This window comes from Ptychodera flava, chromosome 7 (genome assembly GCF_041260155.1).
Source record: "Ptychodera flava strain L36383 chromosome 7, AS_Pfla_20210202, whole genome shotgun sequence".
NCBI classification, from domain to species: Eukaryota; Metazoa; Hemichordata; class Enteropneusta; family Ptychoderidae; genus Ptychodera; species Ptychodera flava.
In genome coordinates this window covers 47151607-47168473 of record NC_091934.1, presented here as the reverse complement: position 1 = coordinate 47168473, position 16867 = coordinate 47151607, and the positions used below count along the sequence as shown (strand labels likewise).

Below are 16867 nucleotides of genomic sequence, written 5' to 3'. Positions count from 1 at the left end.
CCAGCTGATTACTTGGTAGGGTCCAGCTGATTACTAAGATTATCAACATACACTGCGAAAAGCCAAGGCGAAAGTATACCTCCCTGCCTGATACCATTATTCACTGGAAAAGGGTCAAATAATATATGATCCCCATCGAATACTTAACTTCTGATGTCTGTACCAGTACATCAGCAATCTGACTATATATAGGAATTGATCTGTTGATCAGTTTATGGAATAATGTTCAATGATTGATTCTGTTGAATGCTTTTGTGGTATCAGGAAAGTACAGGACCACAGGACTGTTATGCCAGTTTCAAAAATCAATAACTTCTTTCAAAAGAATGGCCTTTTTGGAAACTGAACTGATGGTCACTTGTGTTGAAATGGTGCTTACATTTTTCTAAGATGATAATTTCATATAATTTCGAAAAAAGATGTACATGTAGTGATTGCGATGGGATGATAATTGTTTGAAACGAGAAGGCAAAAGTCCATGCACATGTATGTATGGAACATCAAAGATTTGACATGAACGTACTCAAAACGACAAAAGCACATATTTAATGTGTTCTGAGACGATGGCATCTGGTCCAACAGCCTTGTCAACAGTGAGCATGTCAATGGCCTGGGTAACCTCAGCAGGTGTGACCATCATTTCGTTAGTGAAGCTAACATTAGACACACTCGTTTGTACAAAGAATTCACTTTTGTTATTTGAGACAGATGACAATAACCCGGCAAAGTGCTCACGCCACATGGTAGCTATATTTTGACACCCATTTTATCCTCCAACTGACGATGATAATGTGGTAGACTTTTTAGGACAACCCACATATTTCCAAAACTGTTTTTTTGTCTTTCCGGACAAAAACATCTGAAATGCAATCAGCTTGAACTACAACACTAAAAGCATACTTAATATATCAGTTTTCCTCATGACATCAAAAATTTGCCCACTTCTAGGTTTCTTATTATCACGCCATAAAATAAATGCGTCCTGGGCCAAGGTGTGGTAATTAATCCTTCACATACTTACTGATTCCAACCAGGGACACATTTCTTATTACTAGTGAATTTTGAAGGCAAACTTTCAGCAGTAGCAAGACGTAATGCTTCCACAATATCATCATATAAATCATCTGTTGCAGAAGTATGAGAGGAATTTTTACAATGTACATCATGGCAGGCGAAAGCCTGACTAGAAATTTTGATTTTACCAAGCTTGTCTTCTGTTTTAGATTTGTTTCCTCAGCAAATTCTTACATATCTACCTGTTGTCTAAAACGCGTCTCAGGCTCACCTCGGGTACACCTTAGAAGGGCCTGAGGCAAGCCTGGATGGTTGGATTTGCTTTGGACTGTAACTATATCTGAAAGACAATGACAGTTTCTGCAAGGATGAGACACAAACCCAGACTACAAATAAAACTTTACCTGTAACTGTTTGACATGGTGGAGTTGTTGTTCTGCTGTCATGGCAAGTTGATTGACGGCATGTTGTGTTCGATATTGGAATTGTTGTTGTCTAGCTGAGTAACAAACAGCTCTGACACGATTACTGATTATATGATATGCATTCCATGTGTTAGAATCCATCCCAGATGTACACTCTCCTATGCCCTGAAAATAAAGTCTGACAATTAGATCCAAGTCAAGGTGGTACACACCTTCAAACCAAAACCCTCGCTCCAACTTACCTAAAATAAACTTTAAATCTAGCTTTTTCAAAGTCACAAATGACAACCAGGGGTCAAGGTGCAAACTTTTTGTAACTCCTCTGTTTTTCACAAAAACAATACGGTCAAAACTCCACAAGCTGCAAAAGAAGTTCAAACAAACAGGATTAAAGTATTGTAAAATTCTGAGAGCCTGATAAATTCCGATCTATTCACAGTACCATAGACTGAAAGATCCATCACTCTCTGGGAGCGCCCTCAAGCAACGGATCTTTCATTCTCACATTCCTGGCTGCTGGGAGTGCGGGATCGAGAGTGCGGGATAAATCGATCCCACACTCTCAGAAACGGTCCCACACTCTGCAGTAAATATTACACGACCTCTGATTGGATGATAAGCAGTCTGTTTTGTTCCACGCGCAAAATGTTATCCAATGGCACGACGAGTAACACACGGACTAGAACTACAAAGTAAGCAGGTCAAAGTACAGCGGCAGACGACAGAGTTGTCACGATTTTTGATAATATTGTACGTGTCCAATATGAATTTAACGCATTTTGTGGTCATGTGAGAAAAAGAATCTCACGCACCAAGGACCTGGGATCAGATTTCTCACACGAGTTGGGGATATTTTGTCTCACACGAGCCGCACAAAATATCCCCAACTCGTGTGAGAAATCTGATCCCAGGTCCTTGGGGGTGTGAGATTCTATTAGTCTCACACCACCACAAGTTAGTTAGCTTCAATCCACATCTCCTTCAACTGATATATTATAGAAATCAGAGTAGGACTGATGTGAACGGAACGTATGAACAATTACTCACTACTTTGCAATACATTTTTTAAAATTATTAAAACAAGGGGCCGTATGGAACACCATAACATTAATCATTTCCAGGTGCCCCTATCCCTTCGGCTGTATCTGCATGTTCACTGTTGAACAGTTTCAAGGGACCCATAAGACGAGTGCCAGACTACGTCTCGTGCTCTGGGCACAGGCTATCCAGAAGCATGTTGACATCCAAAATAACATTTCACACTGTGCTTGCACTATAAATCGGAAGAATAATTGTTGACATTGCTAGAAAAAGGTCAATTACTCACAGTATTTGATGCCCAATTCACCAGTGTAAGAAGTATAATGATAAGATTATCACAAAAATACCGTAAAGGATGCACTCCGACATTTGCACGCTGTATTGCTGTACATGTGTGCTTAGTATTGGGTGATATGACGCACCAATGTCCTAGAATATCCTTTGCAGTATTTTCGATATAACCTCATATAATGATGGCTCTGACATTGGAAATGATAATTACACTCACCATGTCTTCCGTGCAAGTATATGTTTGTCTTCCTTCAGCTTGGGATTGACAATTCAACAATGCCACACCGAGTTTTGACACTTCTTCCTCATTTATGTCATTGCATGATGATTTCAACTGAGATACAACCTGCAGAATTGATTTTGAAAGAATAAGAAAACTATGAGAGTTTGGCCATAGTTTGGTTCATTTTGTGAATTTTAAAGATATTTTTCTGTAGAGTACCACAGACTCTTTTGAGTTACATGTATATACTGATCAATCTAGTCAATTGATATACTGGGTATCAAACGTGTTGTGCCTGATGTTTACTGCCATCAGAGCTAGGTAAAGAACAGTCCCTCAATCCTGGAGGGGCTGTGGCTGAATGAACTCTGAACTTCATACAGTTTAGAGCAGCCCCTGTGTTTATCAGCATTGCAAGAAGTTTGCAAATATGACATAATTAATAAGAGGGACATACATGTAGATATTGAGTTGTTTACAGTGAGGTACCTGCAAACAAAAAGGCTATGACAGACATATCCTTTTCTGTGTTTTCTGTTACAGCTGCTGATGCTGTTTCTGTCAACAGTGTTGCTGCTGAACTGTTGCTCTGTGCTGTACGTACTCTGTGCCATAGTTACCAGTGTACCGAGCCTGTACTGTACATACTGTAGTTACCAGCAACCGGTCCCTTATGTTACAGCAAAGCCAGATCTGCAGCCACAGTCCCTGCAGCCAAGTCAGACCTGAAGCCACAGTCCCTACAGTAATGCCAGACCTGCAGCAAAAGCCTCAGCTCTGCATGGCAGGGCTGTGTGTTACTGGCTATAGGCCTGGTGGAAGGCCAAGTAGCAGGTAACACACAGCCCTACCATGCAGAGCTTTTGAGTCCCTACACTGCAGCCAGCAAGCAATACCTGCAGATTGGCCCTACAGCCAGCAAGCCAGACCTGCAGATTGGCCTTACAGCCAGCAAGCCAGACCTGCTGATTGGCCCTACACTGCAGCCAGCAAGCCAGACCTGCAGATTGGCCCTACAGCCAGCAAGCCTGAACAGCAGCCACAGTCAGAGCTGCAGTATTGTAGCTGAGGTTTTGCATAGGTGTGTGAAGGGACGACTAAACCAGATGGGTGGTAGTATCACACACTTCATAAGCACATTTACATAAATTGATAAATTTGTATAATTACATATTAAGAACTAGGAAAAGCACAGCCCCATAAATATAATACAGAAATAAATTTACATTTATGACATGTTAATAACTTGGAGTATGGTGCACATTTACATGATCAGGATCAGGTAAAGAGATCCACAGTTACATAAATTGGCATAAGTACGTTTTAATGAAGAATGTAACTACCATTCATTGTACTAACCATAGGTACCGGTACAGTAATATTTCAAGGCACAATCACGCATTTGCCTGGCAGGATGTGTGATGAACTGTCTTTTCTAATGTGGGACATTGTCATTTAATTGAAATTAGTAGACTTCATGTGTATGTTTATATGTGATACTGTATACACTTTGTTCATTTTTAATTCAAAACACCAACTCCATTCATCTGTTCAGCATTTCATTTTACTAATAACTTACAAGTCATATAGATAAACCTCTGTGTATATTCCATAGCAGAGTGAATGAAAATCTTCTCTTCAAGATGAATTAATAAATAACACGAGAATAATGTCATAAATATGTAAGGACTGAGTAAAATGGTGTTCATAAAAGGTAATGTACTGGTAAAGTATTATTTCACAATTACTACCGCAAAACCCTGAACTTGCTGAATGTGTCTACTGTAACTTCATCTTAAGACAGAAAATTTCCCCAAAACGAGAACGGTAAATGCATCAGAGAATGTGAGTGTGTGTGGTCAAGTTAAAATTCACATCAGAAATTCTCCAAATGATTTTCTAACTCGTCAAAGAATATCACTTGATGCTGATGAGTGGGCCATTAATTAAAGTTGCAATCGTATCTCTCGGAGGTGGATATAGTCATCAGGCAGATGAGTTCTAGTTTGCAAAATGTTACTAGTTAACAGACACGATGCATGAAACCATCACAAAATGAATTAATGGTCATGACCATTAATTCATTTTCGCAATGGTTTAATTTAATTTGTCTAAAACTGGGGTCGAATATATGCATGGTCACACATTCATTCAGTATCTTTCATCATGTCAAACAATATAAGTAGTATCTCCTATCAAACAAAATTCATGAAAAATAGCCGACTTTGTCCCTTAAGCTCGAGATACTATTGAGCCCGCTCGATCACAACTATGACACAACACCAGAGCCCTAAATACCACAATAATCATATGTACACAGCCACTATGCTACAAAATGCTTTCTCCTACACAGAAAAGTTGTAGATGTGTGGCTGGAACATTTTGGTCATGTCTAAAAGACTGCATAAATTTCCCACATGTGAAGCTTGTAGCTTATGACAACTTGAGGTATCATACAGTGAACACTGACTGAATGCCACAGAAAATATTCTGTAATGTTGTAATTTACACTTCAAATTGCTACAAGATTTTTAGAACTGCCACCTAATTTTATTTCTAGTGGTAAAAGTTTACCACCAGAAATGAAAAAGTATTTCTATCCCTGTTTCAGATGTATGGACATGGTTCAACATATTTTCTTCTTAAGGTGGAGCTGCATGTTGCCAACACAATTTTTTTCAAAGCAATATTTCTCATTTATCAGCTAACACTTAAGTCATGATTGGCTACATGATCGACCAACCTACACTTTTAAGTCATGATTGACCAACCTACACTTTTAAAGACAGGGGGAGCCTATAAATACCCCTATCTCCCTGGGCATTCATAATCCAACATGAGTGGCACATGGTAACTGAGCGTCAACAAATGCTCCCGAAAATCTGGAGCTTTCAACAATCATGGTGTAAATTAAAGCACTGTTCCAACATATTATGTTTTGTGAATACTTGTGGCATCACCTTGTTGGCGAAATTCTCTCATTTTTTCCATTTTGAGTTGATTTTTGATGCCAAAACTGTTTTGATGCTGTGTTCGAAGCGTCCAACAAACAATAGATGAAAGCATTCAAACAGCTGCCAATTACGAGGGGACGCGCAAAGGTGCAAACCGATCAAACATTTGTTGTGTACATCGGATCGATTATGATGTCAACAATGAATCAAAGTGAGACTTGAGTGGACACCGTGGGTCATCAGTATGTATTAGGGAGATGTTGCAGTGGCAAAGAATGTGAAATTTTCAGAAGAGTACTTTCAGAATGTGCTTTGGAATACAATTCAGAATAATATTCAGACACTCACGATATGAGATAATATTCTGTATATTCTAGAACTAACAAGCTCTGCTTGTTAGTATGTATTGTCAATGTCACTGTTGGATGTTGTTGTCAAATGTCTGTGTACTAAGTGTGTGTATTCTGATTTATTTTGGCTCTTTTTTTAATTAGCAGCTGCAGTAAAGACACAGTGAATACCAGTACTGCAAAAGAAAGAAAAATATGTCAGAGATAGGTTGTCTAGCTATGATTCACTAAATGATTTAAATTTCATATTAAATATTTTGATTTTACATTCAATGCACATTATGCATTTCCTCTGCGAACAACATTCTCCCAATAGCCACTGTAAAACTGAAATCAGATGGGATTCTTGATCAGTGTCATTATTCTAATTCAGCACAGATTTGTGCAATTCTGACATATAAATCCAATAGGAAACTAATACACCATTATCAGTTGATGTTTCAATTGCAAGTGGACTTCACAAAATTTACAATCTTTGTACAAAGTACCAACTATGTTATCATCACCACAAATATATGCATCTGAAATATCATCAGAATAATTTGCAAATTGTTCAGAAATTTTAGAACACTGCTAAACAAATATGGACCAAAGAAATAAAAAATACATTTTATTATTTTTATTTTATTAAACCTTGTTTAACGAGGGTAGCCTGGTAAGCTTCAGTAAAGATGCTTATCTTCCCCAGGGCCCTCAAATGAACATACAAACTGATACAAAGCAGAACAACATGAAACATGACAAACAAAGCTAGAACAATACAATGCACAGAAAAAGTGGCCAGGAGTCACCACCTGCACAGAGGAAAAAAAATGCACAATCACACTAGATAACAAAAACAAATTTAACAAGAAAACTAAAACTTACAAACACAAAAAATTATACCCAATATACACACTAAAGATGGGCTAAATTATTGAAATGAAATAACATACCAGTAATAAATATGCATATGTTGAAACAAACTGTGGACTACACTTCATTTTTCAACATTTTAAACTGAAATGTTTAGCCATAATTTGAACGCCACACTATGACACAGAGGGGTAATTTGAAAATTCGTTTTACAACCGAATGAAATTCATCGACCGTCATATCTTGAACACAGAAATGCTTTGCTATATTGTGATTATTTCCGGTGGCGATAGCCCACTGTCCGTGCACCGCCATACAATGGTCGGAAAGAAAAATGCGCCAGTTACATTTTGCAAACCATGGGTTATAAACGTTTGATAATTGTTGTTTATTTAGAAGTGTTAATGTCTTTACATATTCTTTGCCCCACTTCCGCACGCTCGTATTTCTCTTGATATTGCGTTTACTGAGAAAATTTACCTCATGGCCCCTATCGACATGCCGAAGGGCATGAAAACGCTTCCGCTAATCATAGCAACGATTACGTCTTACGATATCTTGTACTATGTAATGTCGAATGTATTGGAAAGCGTGCGGAAGAACGCTCAATCTGATTGGCATAACAAATGACGCCATTCGGGAATTGTGTTTAACGGGAAAACGGTGTGGTCTACAAGTTCTATCGGGACATTTTGGCAAGTTTCACTATATCAGTGACAATACAAATTACTAAAGTGAAACCAGGAGGGTCATTTGTTTTCAGACTCGGTATGCTAAAATGAAAATATATCCTAGTTTGAACCATGTAAACACTACATTCGCTTACTCCGCTACGTCCGTGACGGCACAACCTTACAGGGGCCCCCTACTCGTACTCCACAAAAGTTACGATGCCCAAAAACAACCAAAAATTCTCGCAAATCGGGGTTGAACTTTCAGTTTCCACTATAAGAATCATTTCAATCGAAGTGTGGTAGAAATCAGGGAACGGTTATTTTTAATGCACGCCCAAGCCCTAATTGTAAAACAATGGCGTTGTCATCACGCGACTAACATTTTTCGAATGAACTCCGTGAATATTGAAAACACGACTACAGTCGATCACTCGTAAATTTAGATACTCTTTTTAAACTAGACCATAATTAGGGCCATACTGTTTACTCGATGTGTGGTGAGATGTTGCCACACGTTTTGACACGACTTATCAGTGACGTGCTTTGGATAACCTTCGAGGCCGTTTCTTTCTGCACACAGCTTCTCAACTCTCATTCACTCACAGATATTATCGGTACATGCAAAGTTAACACATGCTCTAAATACGGATACAAAAATAAACCTCTTACCGAATGTCGTACTGGCTCCACTGGTGTGACTGTAGATAGATGTAGCAGGAACTGAATCTCGTAGCGACACACAGAAATTATGGCTGCTCGATGCATGAGAGCGAGGTTGAAAGGGCTTACTGGTTCTGACCACAAGATGGTGCCGCAAACACAACTTTACGAACCCCTTACTGCTAACGTACACTCCTATGAGAAAACCCACTGAACACATTTTTTATTTTATTGAAAAAAATAATCACACATAAAACAGTATTCATGGTGTAGCATTATTTTAAAAATAATTGTTTCTTAACTATGATGTTTCTACAAGCTGATAAAAGTATGGCCATCACATTTGCTTAAGAAGTTCTTGAGTATACTGGTAGTCTTATTACAAAAATTCATTAAATATGCAAATTAGAATTAATTAACCAAACTTACTAAACTTTTACCATAGTTATGCTATAGGGTAACAAGTCATTGACAATGACATAGTCCCCACTTGTAATAGGAGTATTAGTCTTGATGGGGCAGGGAAATGAGGTCATTAAGAAGTATCACTGGAGTGTATATGTTCAGATCTATGGACACATAGGTCTATGTCATTGTTCCCAATTTGAAACAAGAGGCATGTCTAAGTTATGGTTCTAAATCGGGAAAAAAGATCAGACTTCTAGCTGTATTGGCCAGCCAAGAAATACATATGTGCATAATAAATGAGGTACAAGATGTGACATCTTAAGGTCTATTATCCTATCAAATTGAAGCGTATTAAAAGAACTTGTGGTTACTGAGTTATGCATATATATGCATATTCAAGGTCAAAGGTCAGTGTCCGAAATAATCGGTGGCAATGGTGGCATTTGCCACCAAAAACTGTCAATCTGCCACCAAAATTTTTTTCTGGTGGTATTTTTCTGCCACTAAATTTGGGTCATCATGTCATTGATCCTACGGCTTGAATATTGGAACACTGAATGAACACGCGTTGTCTGACGGCGGAAAAACTCATTAGCAAAAAAAACCCATACTTATTGCGACATTTTTGCATGAATGAAAACATAGCGTGAATCCAAACTTGTGATTGGCTAATCTCCATATCGATGACAGCAGCTTTTGTACACTTGACATGTTGTTGCCCTCTGTGATAGCCGCATATGCAGTCATACAGCACAAGATAAAAGCATGTTGTGACATTTTGAAAACAAAGCCAAACTGCAGCCTGCATGAATTAAATAATAATAAATACTTGCAATTCATTAGCCAGTACAGGGCTCAAACATTCCTATCGCCCGACGCCCGTGGCTAGTGAATTTTGCGTTCGGGCAAGTAAAATCAATATGCTTCCCGTCCGACGGGCAAGTGCACCAGCGGTTGAATTCACTAAGCTCTCGACAATTCAAGCTTGAAAACGTATTTCATTAGATCTGTAACACGCCTACAATCATTGTTAGTCCTTCAACTTTCAGAAGTTTTTTCTGAAAACCCTTGAAAATCCGCCCGACATTGCAAAATAATCGTTCTTGCTGTCGTACAACACAAAAAGTCGTAAAAAACAGAGTTTTGCGACATGTTCTCTCCGACGACACGGAGTGAACTCATCACTGTTTTGTATGTGTGCCGTAAAGTGGTATGCTCTTGACAGGGGTTGCCATTCTCTTTGTGCAAGTGTATGAGTCGTATGACAGTCGATCAGCTTCACGCGATAGTGTAATTGCACCATGTGCTTGGTAAATGGATGTAAACTTATTCGAAGCCATGGATCTCGGCAATGCTTACTGTTCAACGTAAATCAACACCCAGTTGAAAAAGTACAAGTTTACATCGTAGTCGAAACGGGCTCAGTTGACCAAGGAGGTCACATATTGCAGCTATACGTAGTGCGTGAGATGCACACAGTTTCAAATTACGTGACCTTGTTTGTTAGGGATCGGCTCTCACTATACAGAAAACAAATCTGCACTGAAGAGTAACGAAAACAAAACTTGAATCTGCTCTCTTTGACGAATACATTTATCAAAATAAAACTTTCAAAGATTGCTGTGCTCAGTGAGCAAACATGTAAACAAAAAGGGTTGCAGATGTACATGTGAGTATGCATTGGCAGATAAACACTAGCAGAGCAGTTGTTAGTGATCTCATCTTGATAATAAAGAGCAGCAGCCAGCCATGCACATTGTAAATCACACAATCTTATTACTCTTATGCAAAGATTTTAATTTGGATTAGGTTGTGGAAAAATTCAAAATTCAAAGATGTTTTCTAGATGGCCAAATCTACAGAAAAGACTAAAGTATTCTCACATTTCTTCTGCGACATTTCAGATTTGGTAATAGTCCTTCATTTTAACAAGATGTAGTTCATGTTTTTAATCTGTTTTTTCCCTCTTTGAATTCACTTCATATGGCCAAACTCTTGCTCTCTGTTATAAATTACTGGTACAGTTATTAGAAATTTAGGGTAAGTAATTTTCCTCTCGGGCAAGTAAAATGAAATTCACGTGTCCCACGGTTAGTAAGTTTGAAATTTTTTTTTTTGAGGCCTGCAGTATGGGTTGACTTTTGTGACGTGTACTCACAATATTTTCAAGAATTTAGAAATTAGAATGAGTATGTGGCAATGACAAAATGTTGTATTATACCGATCACATGATGTGTTAAACTGCCACCAGATTTTTCACAATTGCCACCTGATTTTATATCTGGTGGCAAACTTTTGCCACAAGAAATAAAAAAGTATTTCCATCCCTGAAGGTCATCAAGGTCACGTGACATTTTGAAAATAAAACATTGTATTGCTAATTAATCCATATATGCCAAAATTCAGACCTCTAGCTCTATTGGCTTGCCCACAATTATATATGGGCATAATTAACGAGGTAAAGCATGTGTTGTCATAAGGTCTCCCATCCTTCTAAATATAAAGGACATAGCACTTGTGGTTACTTATTTATTGACATAATCGTGTATTTTAGGTAAAAGGTTATCGAGGTCACATGACATTTTGTCAAAAAATTTCTATCCTATGGTGTATCCCTATATACTAAAAATCATATATTTACCTCTATTCAACTCATGTGATGACCGGAGTTTGATTGTAAAGTTGTCGAGAAGTTATTCAGAAGAAAGAGCATTTTGTATTTAGAGGCTTGAGCTCGGGATATTTCAAGATAAACTACCCATTATACATTTCCTACGTCTTTGAAACGGGGATTACGGTAATCTTTCATGTGATTAAAATTTTTGGAACGTCTTTGCAATGTGTTCCCACGATGAGTGTGAACTGATTCTTTGTTTGTAAAAATCGTCAGAAATGGGTCCAGTGACCATGATAAAATAGACACCGATGTAAAACCATTGCGAGGAAGATAGTAAGAAATTCACATTGCAATATTTGCTGTTGTATTTCCCAGCAGGAATAATCAATTTTTACAGTTGTGTATAAGAACAGCAAGCAGGTGTTCGGTGGTCAATTGCTTCTATCATAATGATCTTGATCACAGCTATTTGGCAAGAAGACAGCAGGTACTTATAATCTCGCAAAATTGATATGTCTTTGTATTGAAAATTTTTTGATCGGAGGCAGCTCAAATCAACAGCCGTGGTATATTGGGAATCGTGTTCTCACTTGGACACCGAACTACCTGCTATACACAGTACGTTTACGTACCATCGGCAGTAACACATTGGTCGTAATCTTGTCTAATTCTGCCCTGCCTTTTGTACCGTCCAAATTTTTTTTACCCTGACAACATATAATACAGCGACCTTGCACACTAATGATCATTCCCCTGTTTCTGTTGGGGTTTGTTGGTTTTTTTAATTTGCTCCGTGGCCCCGGTAAAATTTTTTCAATACGATCAGTTTGAATTTTTTTCAAGGTCAATTTAGTATATTCCCAGTTTGTGGGGTAAAGTTGTCTGGAGTGAAAGTTTGAGTTGACACTGATAGAGTAGACGTCGAGCCCGGCACAGTTGACTGAGATCCGGTCGGTTTGGGGTCGTTTAGTCCAGAAATCTGCAAAGTTCTGTATGATCATCATTCGGCATTTGGGTGTTTTAACGCAAAAATTTTTGGTCAAAGTAATTCAGTAACAATGTACGCCAGATTCCTTGTGTTGTTTTTGTCACCGTCATACACGTATACGGACGGTTTTCGATTAAAAACGGTAAAAATATCCAGTGCTCGTAAATGCGTGCAAAGTTTATTCAGTGACTGTTTACGCAGCAGACGTAAATACGACTAGGATTTACCGCCACAGAACAACTGTAAACACCGCATCAGCAGTCCATACAAAAATTTTGTGCTGAATCGAGGGAGATAACAATTGCGGTAGGAAAGGTCAGTCCACCATCCGTCAAAGTTGTTGATCAGAAAAATCTTCACTGTGCACCAACTACATGAGTGGCTGTTATAGTTGTACATGTAGTTCCATGAGCCTTCCACTGTCCCTTGTTACGAGCTATGTTCAAAGTGCGTCAAGCTATGAATATTTTCATGTATGGAGTTACAGACATCGGTGAAGTACCGGGTACATTGATTTTGTTCAAAACCACTGCCTGTTTGTTCCTCATGTTGTTTTTTGTGTCGACTGACTCTATGTGCGTACAAACATGGCAGTCGGGATTAAGATTTCCTGGATAAATAGATACACTCATAGTTTATTCCGCCTCCGACCCAAAGATACACACTGTTTTACATGTGCCAATCCTAGGCCCTGGGATCGATTTCCATACCTTTAAGTCATGATGGACCAACCTAAATGTTGTGTTTTTGATTAGAAAGACACACGATTCATACAGTGTAGCCATTAACTAGAATTCTACTTTATTAACATAATTTCATTTAAACTACATGTCATTGGTTGCTATTGGATACTTGAGATAGTGTCTAATCCTGGTGGCTTCCATCACTCAACACTTGTTAATGTATATAGGGTGAATATACTACACTAAAGAATCATCAGAATAATCAAAATGAGTACTGCAATGGAAGGAGTGTATCTATTGTACAATTGTGAGGATTGAGTCACATACTTTTAATTTTGTACAATAATTAAGCAGCTATTTTTTACCATTTTTGATAAAGCCAACCTGAAATGAGCTATCAAAGATTTCTACCTTTATGTCTTACTAAACCATATATGTCCTTATTATAAAAGCATACAATTCTACTTTTAAACATATGAGTCTGCCATAGGTCCTTGAAAATCTACAATTATTCAAAAGCAAACAAAAGCACTGTTGGAATCAGTCGGTGGACATGAAAAAGATTTTTTTTAGATTTCTAATGAGAATGTACGCTGTTGGAAATATCTTGACTAATTTTGCATAGATTTTATTTTTGAGGCTACTGTCTATGGGCTCACCAACAAAAAATGGAAGGGTATACCATATCAAAGCCAATCAGAGAGAATAATAGCTAATGACACCTGGGTGTTAACTGAATAACATTACCAGTTAAAGAGCAGTTCTATGCAGTTTTGAAATTGTATTTAGGTGTAAAAAGTCCGTCTAAACATTTTACTCTAACAAGGGTTAGGTAGGTCTGTTATCAATATCAGATACGGTAGATACAAATCGATTAATTGAATTTGACAACTTTTGAAGTTTAAAGGCAAACAAAGGACTATAGTGAGTCTATGTCAACAAGCACGAATTCGAGAAATAGGGATTGAGGACTACACAACCTGCTTCCACTGTTCCAGTCCAAGTTTCATCATAAAATATGGATTTTTTTAGGAAATCGGTCATATTTACGCTTCAAGGTCGCGCCAACGGTCGAAGTGTTGGGACATGGGGCTTTAAACCTCCATGGTAAGGGCAACATTGCAACAAGCAGAACAAAAACATGTCCTGATGTCACATGTGCAGTGGACAGCGCTGGCTGAAGTACGGTCAAATGACCTTGGTAAGGGGAGAACCATTTGATTTTGGGGGGGGGTATGGAGGAAATGGGTATGGGAGCAAATTTTTTTTTCCTGTCACAGTGACAGCAATTTTTTTTTCTACTGTCAGAGCTGCGTCAATTTTTTTTTTTTCAAATGGAGTAGCAATGCAAATTTTTTTTTTCTTTGTCATCAAGTTTGTGATGCGTTGTCATTATTTACGGCCTGAAACTCAGAAATTTTGAGTGATGCCCCCCCCCCTCAACCATGATGAATTTGAGTAACTCCCCTCTCTAACTCTAAAATTTTGACTGATCCCGCCCACTTAGAAAAGTTAAATACAAATAAATGTATTTGTAAAATTTACAAAATACAGCAACAGTAAAGACCTTTGAAATCCTGATGTACTCTGCTAGACTATCATCAGTTATCTCATGATGGTTCAAAAAAGGTGAACCCATCAAAATGAAATTGCAAGTCACAATAAAATAAAGATATAAAAGCTCACGTAGTATCTAACCATATAATATATTGTTTAATTTGGATGGGTATTATGACAGGGTTTTCACTAGGATATCTGACCGGGCAGAATTTGAAAGTACAGGGGAGAACACGTGAGAGGCTGAGGGGGAAAGTGTCACAGGGGCTTTCCCCTATCTTGCATGGAAAGTTTTAAGATATTGATGTGTGCAATGGTGCAGTCTGGTGCAATGTGAGAGGTGTTTTTTAATTTTTTTACTATGTGAAACTGTTATAACACCCCAAGGGGGAGAGCACGAGAGGGGGTTTCCCCCTCTCGTATTGGAAATTTTGGGAAATTGATGTGTTTAATGGTGCAATCTGAGAGGAGTTTCAGGTTATTTTGCACTCGGTAAACTGTTTGAAAATGACATTGAAACACTGCAATATTTTTTTACATTTTATGCATGATCAGTGTTTGTGTCACAATATTCAACAACCAAACAATGACAATACAATTTGTGAAAAACAGTTCTGTTTGCCAGAGACTGAAGATAAATAAATATACAGGAATGGAAAATCTGTGACCTTCTTGTGTCATTTCTCCAGCTGCCAGCTTCTAATGAAAAGCATGAATATGGTATGTTTAACTGTCAAAATGGTCATTGAACTGAGGTAAATGAAAACATGTTTCTGTGATAATAAAGGATGAATTCACAACAGTTCAGTTTTGTCCTAGATCCTGTGAAAATTTTGAGAAATTGATGTGCGCCACGGTGCAGTGTAGTGCAATCCGAAAGGTATTTTAAATTTGTCTTTTACCAGTAAAACTGTTAGAAGACCCAAGGGGGGAGAGCACGAGAGGGGGTGCCCCCCTCTCGCATTGAAAATTTTGAGTAATGGATGTGTGCAATGGTGCAATCTGAGATGTGTTTCAATTTGTTTCGCCAAAAAAAATGAGTAACCCTGCCCCCTTCTTCCTCTCCACATTTTGAGTAACGCCCCCCTGAAGTTTTCAATTTTTTTAGTGCATGACCCCCTCCCTTGTATTTCATTATATTTGTTGTTCCTCAATTTTTCATGGTCAACTTGTACATCTTCCTAATATATTTATATTGAGAGAATAATATATTGATTTTAACACTAGTTTATTGACTCCTGTCTTGTGTTTTAAAATTTTCACAATTTACAGAAGTCAAAAAGTCCCCTTTAGATAGTGCCTATGCCATTGAGATATTGCAACAGAAATCCTGAAATATGATTTCTTGGGTCAGAAAAGGGAAGGAAAACATTGAGTGTACGGAGGTGTAAAGTAGACCTATGTAGTGCATGCTTATATCATAAGTGCTGGGAAAAAAACATAAGAATTGCTTGTGGTAAAAACATTTGCGCCGCCTATGGCGGCGCGCTGGCAAAGAATATATAGAATAGGGTTTCCAAATTTTGCTAATTTCTGGTGCATTGTGACAATTTTTTTTTTCACTTCTGTCTGTTATGACAATTTTTTTTTTCTCAGGCCATGACAGGATCAATTTTTTTTTTCTTCTATCTCACCTGGCGACAAATTTTTTTTTCTCAAAATCCTCCATACCCCCCCCCCCGAAATCAAATGGTGTTACCCTAACTGGTCGTTTCGGCTCAAGTCGTTTCGGCCTCGCAATGTCCCGCCCCAACCAAGTCATTTCGACACCGCACAAAACAACCTGCTCTTGTATAAATGCCGTGCCAGTTTGATACATTCGGTTGTTGTTGACTTACCTTGTGATGACACACATCTAGTTCGGACAACTCTGACAGATACTGTTGCGCACTGGCGATAAATTTTTCGTCTACGGTTTTCATTTCAAATGGAGCACGGCCATTGTGCATGTGTGCGGGAACATCATGTTCTTTGCTGCCGCTTTGGTTCTCACCAGAAGACCACCAGAGAAACCCAGACGTCAGGTTGAAGGACATGTATAAAAATAGGATAAGATGCGACTTAAACATGTTTACAGCGTCTTGCAGTGTTAGGAGGCAAACAATGAAATCTTTTTCGCAACTGACT

The 16867-nt window shown here is 38.2% G+C and overlaps 1 protein-coding gene across 3 annotated transcripts in view; it reads right to left on the bottom strand.

Annotated features, from left to right (window-relative positions):
* LOC139137739 (protein brambleberry-like) overlaps positions 1 to 16809 on the bottom strand; it is a 36656-nt gene extending 19847 nt beyond the window's left edge. For all 3 annotated transcript variants that reach the window (XM_070706000.1, XM_070706001.1, XM_070706002.1), the window contains exons 1-3: positions 16579 to 16809; positions 2989 to 3117; positions 1419 to 1604 (exon numbers count right to left, since the gene is read on the bottom strand). In XM_070706000.1, coding sequence (XP_070562101.1) covers positions 1419 to 1604; positions 2989 to 3117; positions 16579 to 16809 — 546 coding nt within the window. The remainder of the gene's footprint in view (positions 1 to 1418; positions 1605 to 2988; positions 3118 to 16578) is intronic.
* Between the last annotated feature and the right edge of the window lie 58 nt (positions 16810 to 16867).